Raw genomic sequence first — 14,495 nt, 5'->3', positions numbered from 1 at the left:
CCTTTCTCCACTCAGCCATATCACTCCTGTCTCCGTCTCCCTAGCGCTGGGATTAAAGGCGTGTGATCCCAGGTGCTGAGATCGCCTTTGTTTGAGCTGTTTCTTTTAGGACTGGATCAATTCCATGTAGCCATTGTAGCCTTGAACTAACAGAGATCCGTCTGCCTCTTAATCCTGCGTCCTGGAATTAAAGATGTGTGCCACCACTGCTCAGTTTCTATAGCTAACTAGTGTGGCTGCTGGGATTAAAGGTGTGTATCACCACTGCCTGACCTCTATAGCTTGTGGCTGACTTTGCTTTCTGTACCCTCAGGCAAGCTTTAATAAACCATAAATAATATATCACCACACTTCCTCCTATAAGTTGCTACAGCGTTTAATTATAGCAACAGAAAATTAACTATTGCTTTGATCAAAAAAAGATTAAACTCACTTGGGTATCATATGACATTTGATTGCAATTCCTCATGCAATGCCACCATGGAGCTCAAGCTATAAGGAGCCCCTGGTGTAAACCCAAGCAGCATCGTATGGTACCTGCGGAAAGATTGCAATCTTTGGGCCAGCAGGTGCTCCAGAGCCAGCACCTTCTCCAGCAGTAGGCCACGCACAGCTGTCTCCTCGCGGCTGGCTGGACTGATGCGCTGTGCAGTCAGACGCCAGACATGAATCTCATGCTTCAGTTCTGCAGAGGAATGACAGCAAGGCACTGAGTCTCTCCCACCCTCGGACATCAGCAAATCTTCCCCACTGCCCACCATGTCCCCAACAATGTGCAACCATGCTCCACCTAGCACAGGCTCGTCACAGCACGGGCTGTGATGATGGAACCAGACAAAATAACGGGACTCTGAAAGTCATCGTGGAAGCAAGAGAAGCCATTTCAACCCTGCCTGAAGAATAAAGTCCTTTCTCAAACAACATCTTTGTTAATTCACTTATGAATTTATTGCTGTTGCACTTTTGTTTGAGCAGTGTCGCAACTCTAGGACCTAACAACCCCAGCCCATTCTCACCGGCCCTGCTTTCAGCCGAAATTTGAGCATTGCTGTTACAGTTTTCATTCCACGTGACATAGTTCCTCAGCTGTCTGACTAAAAAGCAAGCGCATCGGGCTTGTCCTCTCCAAACTATGTGACATGCAGCAAAGAGGCCTCACCGGTTACTGGAGCCACGCTCTTGGACTGCCTGCCTCCGGGACAGTAAGCTAGCATGAATAAGCCTCTAACTTTTTAGCTTGCCAGGCTGTGGTAGGTCTAGCAACACAAATGAACTCAGCCAATTGCCCCGGTCTTTGGTTTCCAAAACAGAGTTCTTGAATAGCAGTATAGTTGTGACTCTCTGTTTGGCACCTCTAGAGGGAATCTGGTAAGAAAATGGGAGGTAGAGGGGCATTCCCTCTCCTATCCCCTGTGAGCTCGGGTGTCGCACAAGAAATCAGCTGTTGAAATGCTGGCCAAAAGGAAGAAACAGCTCTTCCACCCGTCGCTGAACTCAGACACCTTCTGATAGTGAACGGGAGAGAGATGGTTTGCCATCCATTGCTTCCTGAGATAATATGAGGCTTACGCTTAACCTCTATTTTACAGTTTGAAGGGGGAAAAAATTACATAAGGAACAGGCCAAGATGACAGATTAAAAGCAGGCCAGCCTTTACAGCTGCTCAGCACACTGAGACAGAAGCAGCTGAGTGCAGCTTGTTGGGTAGGTTGGAGGTAGCTGTGGACAGCCACTGCCCCTAAGCATGCAGCATCCTGTGGACAAATCGATGCCTTCCTGGTGGTCCTGTGGGAGAGTACCCCTTCCTGCTTATAAGACCACCCCCTGGGGCTGGGCATGGGGGGAGGGGAATCTGCAGCGTGGAGAGGTAGGTGTTCATACCCACCGACAATCTCACTAGGCTCCTTGTTATAGAGCTTTTTGTTCCAGTACAGGAGTCGGAGGAGTGGGAAGGAGGCCAGGAGAATCAGGCAAATCCCAAGGAACATGTGCACTGTGAAACCAGCGAAGTCCAGGCCCTGCAAGACAAAGCAGTGGTATCTGACAGGTGGGCCTTGGGAAGACCGATGGGGAGTGCGAAATGGAAACAGCAGGGGCTGGGTGACCTTTGGACAGGAGTCCCCCAGCCCAAACACCGATGCTCAGTGCGTCTGAAATGATTAAAGCCTTCTTGCTGTCGTTTGTTGGGTTTTGTGTTGTTTTGTCTTGGTTTGGTTCCTTTTGTTTTGTTTTATGAGACAGGGTTTCTCTGTGTAGCTTTGGAGCCTGTCCTGGGACGTGATTTGTAGATCAGGCTCAGGCTGGCCTTAAACTCACAGAAATCCATCTACCTCTGCCTTCTGAATTCTGGTATTAATGATGTATGCCACCAACTGGCTGATTAAAGCATATATATATATATATATATATATATATATATATATATAGTTTTGTGTTTTGTGTTTCTGAAAAAAAAAAAACAGTGCTTACATAAATTACAAGCCACCTTAGAAGGAAACAAAAACAGGCAGTAACAACTAGCTCCTAGCCAAATTCAGTCTATCTTCATCACAGGGCTAATGTGTTGCCCCAAGATGAATTGGGGTCAAAACACTGAACAATGTGCCCATATATATATTCACTTATTTAATGGTTAATTTCTTTTTAAATATATATATATATTCACTTATTTAATGGTTAATTTCTTTTTAAATATTTATATATATATATATATATTCACTTATTTAATGGTTAATTTCTTTTTAAATATTTATATATATATATACACTTATTTAATGGTTAATTTCTTTTCAAATATATATATATATATATATATATATATATTCACTTATTTAATGGTTAATTTCTTTTTTAAATATTTGACCACAGTGCATGCTGTGGGGTTGGAAGAAGCATCCCCTGGCTGTAAAGTACAGTTTTCCCCCACTGGACACTGTGGTGTGTGCACAGAGTACGAGGCCCCTAGGCAGCCCCTCCCTTTCTTCCCTCTTTCTCTGCCTGTCTGTGTAGGGCTGTGTCACGGTCATCTGTTGAATGTGCTTCATTTTGGCAAAAATCACCCTTAGGTTAATCTATAAGAGAATAAGTCGCATCAGTAGGACAGATGAGGCCTTGGAGACTATCGCCTATGAGAATTCAGGTAGTTTCCATGAGCAGCTACTGCCATAAAGGGGGGGGGGGTGAGGGTCAAGGGACCCACAGGACTGTGGGGCATTGGGATCTCAGAGGTTGAATGATCTTGGTTGTAAGGGTTTGGTCACCAAGGACACAGCGGTCCAGACAGGTAAAGGTAGAAAACTCCACAGGCATCAGTAACCATTCAGGAAATCTATCTTTCAACAGCTCTCACTACACAGCTTGGGCTAAACGCCCCCACCTCCCAAGTAACGGGGGTTCTAGGTATGTGTGTCACCGAACCTCACTCAGAACTCACCACATTCTGGCAGCCCTTCAGCTGGAACACTACCTTGAATGTAAACTTTACATTTATCTACAGAGTTCACACCCCAGATGTCTGATGGAAGATAGCTATATCTTTGGTGCCAGGGTCCCCCCCCCAGCACCCACACAGTGGCTCACGACTGTCCAGTTACAGGTGACATGTGGTAGAAGACTGTTTTCAAGAGTGTGGCAATGGGATTCTTTTCCTGTCTACAACACCCGATGGCCCGAACACAGAGCTGAACGGCCAATAGTGAGGCCGGAGCAAGGGTAGGCAGCGCTGGCAGGCAAAGGGGAAAAATAGAAGGAGAAAGAAGGGAAGGAAGAGAGGAGGGCATCAGGGGCCAGCCACACAGCCACAGAGTAGGAAGGAAAGTATACAGAAGTAAGATAGACAGGTTAGGTTACGTTAAGGAAAGGAGGCAGAGGCAGGCTGAGTTCTGGGAGTTCAAGGCCAGCCTGGTCTACAAATTGAGTTCCAGGACAGGCTCCAAAGCTACACAGAGAAACTCAGTCTCGAAAAATCAAAAATGACAGGAAGGGAAGGGGAAAGGGAAAGGGGAAAAGGGAAGGGAAGGAAAAGGGGAAAAGGGAAAGGGAAAGGGGAAAAGGGAAGGGAAGGGAAGGGAAAGGGGAAAAGGGAAAGGGAAAGGGGAAAAGGGAAGGGAAGGAAAGGGAAGGGAAGGGAAAGGGGAAAAGGGAAAGGGAAAGGGGAAAAGGGAAGGGAAGGAAAGGGAAGGGAAGGGAAGGGAAGGGAAGGGAAGGTGGCTAGAAACAATCCAAGCTAAGGCAGGGCATTCATAGGTAATAATAAGACTCCCTGTATGACTTACTCAGGAGCTAGGTAGCAGGCCCCCCCAAAAAGGCCAATGAGTAAAAAGACTAAATTTTCACACAACAGTGACAGACTGACCTGTCTGTCCAAGGGATTAGAACCCCTCTTCTAACGGCTGTGGACACCAAGCAGGCACATGGTACACAGACATGAACGCAGGCAAGAACACCCATAAGACATAAAATAAAAAAATAAGCAAACACCAGAAATTTTAATAAGCCTAAGAAAATGACTTAAATACAATATCCATACGTTTACCTTAAACCAACCGGTTACAAAATACAATTGTTAGTTTTAGCAAACATGGGCTGAGGAAACCCACGTCCTGCATCCTGAGTAGCTCTGGGTCTGGTCAGAGCACCTAAGTTTTCCCCCGTTGGAAGTGGGACAACAAATGAAAGTTGAGATGAGCAGAAAGATAAGGAGAGAGAAAAGTTAATGAGACCCTGAGAGATAAGCCCAGCAAAGCAACAGCACTGGGTGGAAGTTACTAGAAGAGCTCTACGGGTGACCGTATCAAGCAGCAGAAAGGCAGAAGAGAAAAACCCAAACTGGCGATTCTCAGAGCCAGCAGGAGGAGACTCAGTGTGCCATGGATTGCTGATGTCTTCACCAAGCCTATTAGACACGTGTTGGGAACTCCTTCGGATGTTACATCCCTCTGCAATTTCCTACACATTTCTCCTTGATGGCCTCAGTAACAAAACCACCTCCCATCGCATTATGCTATCAGCATAGCTCCCAAATGCAGCCCTATCACCTTGCAGGGCCTTTCTTGCCTTTGCTCTCCTACCATCAGTGGTGTGCTCTGTGAATAGGTAGGTGACAGCAGGGACCTTGGTTCACAACCATTAAGTAGAAGACACTGCATAGAGTGTTCAGGTGAGTCGTGCATTTCCTGAAAGCAACCCGAGTGTGCTATCACTTACCATTTTTCTCAGCTCCTGGTTGGAAACGATGATAACATTTGGTGGGTCCCCAATAGCAGTGGCAGCTCCTCCGATGTTTGTGAAGATCACTTCTGCAATTAGGACTTGTCTTGGATCAAGATTGAGCACCTCACATAACCTGTCATGAATATAAGAAAGGGATAAGGCCGGTGTGCAACTTGCTTGTTCAAGGAAGGTACATTCATGCCCGCACGCGCTTGCGTGTACACACACACACACACACACACACACACACACTCGCATGCATGCACGCACGCACCAAGTGTGTGAAGAGTAACGCAGGGGAATGAGCCTCACCAAAACATCCCTGGGTACCCCACTATTTACAAGTATTCTATGTTAGCATACCACCATCTGTGCTATCCAAGTGATGATGTACTTTCTGCCTGCTCCAAGCCTAGAGACAGTACTGTGTGTTCTGTTGGGGGGGGGCAGTAGAGGGGGGACCTAGAGCATGTAAGTAGGCACTGGCCATCAGATGCCTTGAGTCAGGAGAGTGGCAGGTAGTCAGAGATCACCAGCAGTAACACTAAGCCTGCTGACTTAGTCCCTTATCTCTCTTCCCCTTTCCTGGAGACCCTGAACACTCTCTCTCTCTCTCTCTCTCTCTCTCTCTCTCTCTCTCTCTCTCTCTCTCTCTCTCTCACTCTCCCTCCTTCCCTCTCTCTCAGTACTTTCTTTGGATCACCACCTTCATTACTTCTTCCTTAGCCATGGACCTCTACCTTGGCTGTATGAGATTTGCTCTGGAATCTTTGGAAGCCCAAAACCCGATCAGCAGAAGACTAGGCCCTAGGAGTAAGTAAAAGTTGAAATTGTGGTGGTGACCCCTGTGTCCTCTCCTCACAATTCTTCTCGTCTTATAACACCACCTATACTTCCTGCCTGGCTACTGACCAATCAGTGTTTTACACCTCAACCAATTAGAGAAACATATATACAGAAGGACATCCCCCATCATGAAAATGTGGGATTCATGAGCAAAAACTCCTGGTATCTGGCGATCTACTTGAATGGCTTGCCTGTATCTCCCATGACAGTCTATCTCCTGAAAAGCAATGCTCATGTCTTCCAACTTCTCATAGTATTTCTGGACTATGCTGATACCTCTACCTGCCTAGAGTTTTGCAGTCACACGAGCCAGAATCGGCTGGGCTGGAAAGCCCACGACCTGTACCCCAGCAAAGGGATGGATAACAACCCCTACCTTTTGTGTATGTGAGGAAGGAACCCTGAGCCAGGAGGTACCAGAGTGCTAATCTGCCCCAAACCTGATCTGAATGTTCACGTTGGACGTGTTCTACACACCTTATGGTGACGGGGGTAAAATCCTGATCTGAATGTCCACGTTGGACGTGTTCTACACACCTTATGGTGACGGAGGTAAAAACCTGATCTGAATCTCCACGTTGGACGTGTTCTACACACCTTATGGTGACGGGGGTAAAAACCTGATCTGAATCTCCACGTTGGACGTGTTCTACACACCTTATGGTGACGGAGGTAAAAACCTGATCTGAATCTCCACGTTGGACGTGTTCTACACACCTTATGGTGACGGGGGTAAAAACCTGATCTGAATCTCCACGTTGGACGTGTTCTACACACCTTATGGTGACAGGGGTGAAAAGGAGCATTGTGGTAACGTTGTCTAAGAAGGCAGAAAGGATGGCCGTAATGAGACAAAGCATGTTGATCATGGTCCACACTCTTCCTCGAGAAAGTTGGTATGCCTAGGATACACACACGAGAAGGAACAAGCCAAAATCAGTACATTCACACACTAGTGGCTCCAAGATATGGGGACCAAAATAAATCCTAATTCAGAATTTGCAGTTTTGTTGAAGACATTGTTTTGAAAAAGAAGTTTTCAATCCCAGGACTCAAGTAAAGGTCAGTACCAGCCTTTGCATTAGTAGAGTGTGCCAAGGCCTCCTCGCCCACTAGGGCATGGCACCATCTCCCCTCGTCCACTATGTGTGCAAGGGTCAGTTCTAATCTTCAGACCTGCTGACAGAGTAGCCAGGGTTCCCGTTAAAATGCAAATTCCAACCATAATGAGTTACCATTTCCCACCCATTAGGATTTTCATTTTAAAAGATAACAGGGCTGGTGACATGTGTTAGTGGTAGATTGTTTGGTTAGCGTTCGTGAGGTCAAGGGTTCAATCCCCAGGACCACATAAACCAGGTGTGGTGGCTCAGGACTGTCACATCAGCCATCCTCAGTTGTAGGCGAGGCTAAATGAATCCCTACAACACTCAGCAACTCAGTGAGGCGGGACTATGTTAAGTGAAGCTCTGTTTGGGGGTTTGTTTTGCTGCTGTTGTTTTTGTTTTTGTCTTGTTTTGGGGTGTTGGTTTTGTCCTCAAGGAAATAGTGTTTCTCTGTAGCTTTGGAGCCTGTACTGGAACTCGATCTGCAGACCAGGCTGGCCTCCAACTCACAGAGATCAGCCTGTCTCTGAATCCTCCCTCACTGGTGTAAAATCGTTATGGAAAACAGTACAGAGTTTCTCCAAGGACTAAAAAGAGGACCATGGGAAGCAAATGTGCATGGTGAAGAGTTCTCTAACAAACATGTGCTCCGTGTTTGTTAGAGAACTCTTCCAAGATATGAAGTCGACCTAAGTGTTTGTCAGCGTATGAAGAGAACATGGTCATAAACATCAGGAAATACTATTCAGCCATGCAATCCTGACATTTTCAACAATGGCTTAACACAATATAATAATGGATGGAGGATACTGTTTTAAGTGCTATAAGCTGGGCATGCATGTACAAATGACACATGTTTTCGTTTCTGTTCGGACTCCAAGAAACTAATCCCATAGAAGCAGGGCTACAGGACTGGGAGGGAGAGAATAGAGAGACTCTGGCCAAAGGGTACACAGTACAGTAAGAAGTTGTAGATTTGGAGAGCTACCACACAGGCAGGGTGACTATATTTAATGTTGTGTGTGTTTCAAAATAACTTTAAAAAGTGAATTTCAAGCTAGGTGTAGTGGCTCACACCTTTAATTCCAGCACTTGGAGGCTGAGGCAGGTGGAACTCTGTAAGCTGAGGCCAGCCTGGTCTATGTAGAGAGTTCCAGGACAGCCAGAGCTATGTAGAGAGACCCTGTCTCAAAATCAAACGAAAAGAAAGTAAATTTCAAATATGTCACCATTAAAAAATGATATGTAAGCATAGGTTAGTTGGCTTCATTTAATCATGGCACATTGTGTGCATGTACATTGAAACATCATATTATACTCCCCAAACATACATGATTATGGTTTATCAATCAAATAATAGTAATTATAAGTTTAAAAAAATAAGTCCTTTATGGAGTGAGTGTGTCAGCCCATGTGCTGAGCATACACATGGCCCTTTGTCCAACCCCCAGAATAACTAAATAAATACAGCCTATGCAAGATTAAAATGACAGCAACAAATGATTTCCCCAAATTTAAAACCCAGTACTATTCATGTCCAGAAAGTAAACATCAAAATTATATCCCCCAATGCAGTCAGAAGCTGATGACTTGAAATACTCAGACTCTTAAATGTAAAGTGTGTTTTGATGTGAAACCCTAACCAGCCCATTCAAATGCTCTTGTAGAAATGTTCAGGGAGAGAATTCTGCCCTGAGCTCCCTCTTCGTTTACTTATGGAGAAGCTGGAAGTATTGTTCTAAGTCACGCTTATCACGGCAATTACACCCAGGCCTCCGGAGGTCACTTTGAAAGGAGGCTGAAGTTTTAGATACTTTAATTTACTAAGTGTGTATATTACAATAATGAATAGTAGTATTTAGTTAGTTGATGTTACCAATTATTGATTATGTTTGTACTTACATCGCTTTGACTATACATAAATATTTTATGCTTACTATTTATTTATTCAGTGGTCAACCATCAAGCGTAACATCACACCTACCTTTACAGCACAATAATCAAAAAATCCTGTTTCTGAAAATATGGCGACTAAGATCATCTATGAGGAAAAAAGAAAAAGTAGGTAACAAGAGTTTTTTGTTTTTTGTTCTTCCCCCCACACACACACAAAACACCACATAGGAACAATGTCATAATGACCCCATCCTGAGTTTGAGCTCTGGCTCCTGGCAACTGTGTCATCGAGAGAACCTTTGCTTTGTTAGATGTCCGCCACTTCAATCATCCACATGTCCATAGCTGGGCAATGGTGGGGCACCCCTTTAATTCCAGCACTTGGGGTGGGGGGTGTGGACAGAGCCGGCAGAGCTCTGTGAGTTCAGCCTGGTCTACAGAGCGAGTTACCCACATGTCCATCATTTCAGTTATCCACATCGACTTCAGTTACCCAAGTACAAACCCCCAGAGTGGAACCTCTTAAAGATGGTTTTGCATGTATATTCCTATCCTGGACGTTGTCACTGTCCTAAGACGTGTTATCAACCCATCTAACCCTGACAGCAAACATCTAGTGCTATCTTTACTCGTTTTTCTAGACCAAAGAGACAGGTGGCTTGATCGGTTTTGAAGCTAGAAGCGGGAAGGTCAGGGCCAGCAGTTGGGCTTTCTACCTGTCTACCCCCATACACAGCACTCAGACAATCGAGAGCTTTAAGTAAATAGCTTTAAAACTGTATCAAATTTTGGTTTCTGACATAACTAAACTGGAAATTTTTTGTCACAAATATGATGACACGGACAAGCTGGACCGTTGGTACTTAAAGCGACTGACCTCCAATCCTATGTGCACTAAGAATGCTTACCTGTGTTTCTACTGATGACAAGTGATTAAAAACAGCCATCGCGTGGACTATTAATAGAAATAATGCCCCATTTATTCTGTGCTTAATCAACCAGAAATCCCAGCAAACCTGAACTTGCTACGTTTCCTATTTTACAGGAAGTGAGATACATTTCGTTTTTTTTCTTTTTTTTTTTTTAATATGCCATATCTGATATGGCCCCCTATTTTTTTAATTCAGATGCTTAAACCCTATCTTCTTCCCAGGGCCAATGCAGAAGTCGGTTTCTCCACGAAGTTCAAGAGCAGGGAGCTGTCTCACATCCCTACCCTCCACATTGCTTCATGTCGAACTTGGAATGAGAAAATGTAGGTTCAAGCCCTCAGTAAAGTGTGCCTGGTTTACCATTCTGCACATCAAGTTTCTGCTCGCCCCCAGATGTTCTCTACCTTGTGAATCTGCTGCGAGAATATGTGTGTGTGTGTGTGTGTGTGTGTGTGTGTGTATTCCATATATATATTCCATAGTTGGGAGACTGTGGACCCAATATACCTTTCAAATAAACTGCATGAGACAAAAATGCTTCCATGTCAGTTTTGACTCAACACTACCCTTGTCTAGAGCAGCTTCCTAGCTCAGCAGAGCCCTGTGTGGCTGTGTAGCCTCATGTGAATGTAAGTAGACAGGTGCGGGGGGCAACTGGGCAGCCTTCTCTTGTCATTCCCTCGCTGTCTGATGATGGGAGATGTCATTCTGTAAATATGTTTCTCTTATTGGTTAATGAATAAAGCACTGTTGGCCAATAGGAAAGCAAGATAGGCGGGACTAGGAGACAAGGATGAATCAAGGAAGTAGTAGGAAGGAGTCAGCATGTAGAGACTGGAGAGAGCAGACACCAGCCCCACTCTCAGGTAAGATGAGACCACGTGGAAATACTTAGATTAATAGAAATGGGTTAATACTTAAGACAGAGCTAGACAATAAGAAACAAGTAACTGGCCAACAGATAATACAGAGTCTCTGTGTATTATTTGGGGCAGGCATGGTGGTGGGACGGGCGGCGGGGAAAAACCTACTCCTTACAGTCTGATTGGACAGAGACTGGGGTAAGAAGCTCCAGGAAGTAAGCCCGGGAAAGTAAGACCCGCTTTGTGCACTAACTCCATAGTACCTAAAGCATAGAATACCTAAGTGTCTGCTGGAGCACTTTTCATTGAGGAAAAGAAAGACCGGGCTATTTTTATAGGCTCAATTCCGTCCTTCCTCCCCAAGACGTGTGTGTTGAACTACTAACTTCCAGGCCCTCAAACTGTGGCTGCACTTGGAGACAGGACTTTTTAAAGAGTTACAGTGAGATCGTGAGGGTGGTCCCTAATAGAATATGACAGCTGGCTTTATAGGAGGATGGGACATGAGCACATGGAGAAAAGACAGCCACGGAGGAGACTCAGTAGAGGCCAGCCCTGATGATCCCAGAATCCAGCCTCTTTAGCTGTGAGAAAGAAATAAATGTTCATTCATCAGGCCACCATATGTGCCATGCTTTGTTATTGCAGTTCTACGAAACTACTACTCCATTTGCTTAACTTTTGTATGAAATCGTATATTACAGACATCTGGTGTGACACCCTTCTATCCAAATGACCAAGCCCTATTTCTCAGCAGCCAGCACAGCCGTTGGCTCCTCCGTGAAACCTGAGTCCAGAGCCCTTCTCCACCTTCTCATCCGGAGACAATGGCAACTCTGAGTCCCTTGAAAACCTAGAGTAGATGCCAGCAAACAGATGAGGCTGTCTGGTGACTTCTACAAAGTAAGACTCCTGGTGTAGTTCCGCTGAGCCCCACAGATCTTGTCCAGAGAATGACCCAAGAACACACAATCATTCCCACTTTGCCCAGGGCCTTGCCAAATCTACCTTAATTGACTTACAACTCATGTCCTGTGCTAAGCCTTCATGACTTTCTCTTTCCTTCCAACAAGCTGACCTCGTAATGTCCCTCACAGCTTAACGGTAGCACTAGGGCTATTACTTAGGAACCTTTTTTTTTTTTTTTCTTCATATAATTAAAATCACTTCCCCAATCACTGGAAGTGTTGTGTGGTTCATTTATAGGAAGTATGTCGATTTCTTTTTCTTAAGGTTGATAACAAAAAAAATAGCTAACTTTTGTAAATAATGATGACACTTCATTGCTCAGCAACGTAGTGTTAATGCTGAAGTCTCCACTTAAGGAGCCAGAGCGCCAGCCATTCCCTCCTCCTTGGGAGAAATGAGCACTAACACTTCTCAATCAAGCCCTGTCAAGCCACCTTGACTATAATGACTAGCGAAGGACCAGGACTTGGAGCCATGTCCTGCTGGGAGGACCGTAATTACCATGCCAAACAGCAGGACCAGAGTCTCGAAATCAATCCACTCCACCACGTGGGTCAGGCTGGGTCTCTGTAACCAAAGCGCAAATTTGCCAATTAATCCTGTGCTTCAGCCCTACCGACAAAAGCTCAGAAGACGGGCTGCCCCTAGTACAAACCCACTCACTGGGCCAAAGCTGGAAACACTCCATCCACTTCCCTTTGGAGTTGGATTATATCATTGCTGAATAACACTCGTGATCCAGCTCATCTGTCACATCAAAAGTTTCATAAAAAGAAAGAAAGAATGTAACCCCACTCCTGGAAGCTCTGGGAAGATTGTTGCCCGGATTATTGCCTCAGTTGCAAGTTTGGTCTGCGCGTGTCTTCCTCGGGAGAGTTGTATGATTGACAGCTGTCTATTCTGCTCTCCAAGTACCCCTAGCACTAAGTGTGAGGTGAGGGACTGCCGAAGCCTAGCCTGCCAGGAAAGGGCAACTCACCAAGTGGCCAGGGGCTTCTCCATGTGTGTGCCCGCTGTGTGCCATAAGAGCAATTTTCCAAGGGAAAGATTATTGGAACAGTACTTGAGAACAAGTGCATGACTCGGAGACTTGGAGACCATCCCACTCCAGCCCAGCAGCACCCCAAACCCATGGACTGCATCCAGCTTGACCAGCCCCCTCCTTCCCATAATATCAGCCTCAGTTTCCCAAAGTCAGTTCCCTGAAGTCAATGCATCCAATGCCAGCCATCTACATCCTAGTTGAAGCTTTAGCAGTGCCTGGCAGAACTGGGCCTCAGCCCTCCCCGGAAGGGTAAAAACCTAAGCCTGTGAGGAAAGACTGCTTGCTAAAGAAAGCCCTGGTCCAAATTAACCCTGCTCCTACCATGGACCTCCTCATCCTTCTTCCCACACAACTCGGCTATCACTGAAAACAACGGGTAAAGGCGGGATGTAGCTCAGGAGTACTTTCGCCTACCGCGCGTGCGATGCCCTGGGTTCCAAGTACTACAAGAAAAGAAAAACTCTCTGATCTCTAAATTTTAGAATTTGTGGATATTTTACCTTTCAGTTTAGCATCTACTTATGGCAAAGCAGCCAAGAAAAAGTTCGCATCTTACAACTGCCTTCACACTAGTTCTACGATGACATTTTAAGTTAAGAAAACACAACATGTACATATAGGTATTTAAATGAGCCAAACAGGACTACCGAACTTCTCCGCTTCCTAACAATACTCAGGCTCCTCCACCTCCCTTTACGAATTCCTCACGTCCCTGTCAAGTGGCCTCCATTATTTAGATAGGGCATCTCCAAGGCCTGCAATGCCACAGGGCAGAACCCCGGCCCCAGAGGTCCACCTCCATGTCTCCAAGATGGACAGACACACAACACTAGATCCACATCTAAGACCTGTCTCCAGACCAAATGGAGACTAACACTACATAGCTGAGTGTGTTTATATCCAGGGACAACTCTCCTAAACCAAGGGTGTCAGTTCGTGAGTCTATGGATCATGGGCAAAACACGTGGAAACACCGTATAGAAGACTTTAAAGCGGTTACTACACCCTAGAGTTTCCATGGGTCTGGCATTGTATCCAATGGCAAGTCAGTAAATCAAACGCAGCGACTTACATCTCCAACCACAGCCAGTGCTGCCAATGCCGCCAGAGCTCCCAACATGGCCGCCAGGGTTCTGTGCACTATCTGGAAAGAAACACACAAAAAGCCTGCACTGACATGAGTGTCCCATGTGCCGTTGCATTCCACACCATCCAAATGAAGACCATTTCAAGGGGCTTGACATAGAGACACACAGCCACCAGCAGACTACATTCTAGGAAAGTAGCTTTCGTTCCCTGAACGACCGTGGAAGTCTGCTGAAGGAAGTCTGCACTGAGGCAGAATTAATTACTTACCATGCTCTCTTTAGGCAACTGAAACTTTTGTTTAAGGACATAAAATAGCCCCTTTTAATCACTAAGACCGCTGTTAAGCCTGCACACAGCCGAGTGCCTAATCTAACTGAAAGGCCAGCATGCAACTGAATCACAAAAGGATCTTTTCTACTGAGTTATATAATCCGGTGGACTTGGAATCTCCAATGCCAAATATGTTGGAAAAGCTGAGCCCTCAGACACTGCCCCTGAAGAGCGCAAAACAAGCGGTAAAGCAACTCTGGAAGAGAGT

General features: G+C 45.5%; 1 protein-coding gene across 1 annotated transcript in view; it reads right to left on the bottom strand.

The window, feature by feature from the left end:
• Nucleotides 1–440: 440 nt before the first annotated feature.
• Nucleotides 441–14,495, bottom strand: part of Oca2 (OCA2 melanosomal transmembrane protein) — a 33,321-nt gene continuing 19,266 nt past the window's right edge. Inside the window, exons 6-12 of the mRNA XM_051174255.1 lie at nucleotides 13,941–14,012; nucleotides 12,325–12,390; nucleotides 9,148–9,204; nucleotides 6,835–6,959; nucleotides 5,206–5,344; nucleotides 1,886–2,018; nucleotides 441–685 (exon numbers count right to left, since the gene is read on the bottom strand). Of these exons, the coding sequence (XP_051030212.1) occupies nucleotides 441–685; nucleotides 1,886–2,018; nucleotides 5,206–5,344; nucleotides 6,835–6,959; nucleotides 9,148–9,204; nucleotides 12,325–12,390; nucleotides 13,941–14,012 (837 nt within the window). The remainder of the gene's footprint in view (nucleotides 686–1,885; nucleotides 2,019–5,205; nucleotides 5,345–6,834; nucleotides 6,960–9,147; nucleotides 9,205–12,324; nucleotides 12,391–13,940; nucleotides 14,013–14,495) is intronic.

The sequence above is a fragment of the Phodopus roborovskii genome, unplaced genomic scaffold (assembly GCF_943737965.1).
Source record: "Phodopus roborovskii unplaced genomic scaffold, PHOROB, whole genome shotgun sequence".
Lineage (NCBI taxonomy): Eukaryota > Metazoa > Chordata > Mammalia > Rodentia > Cricetidae > Phodopus > Phodopus roborovskii.
Note: the sequence above shows the minus strand (reverse complement) of the source record. Positions and strands in the feature narration are given on the sequence as shown.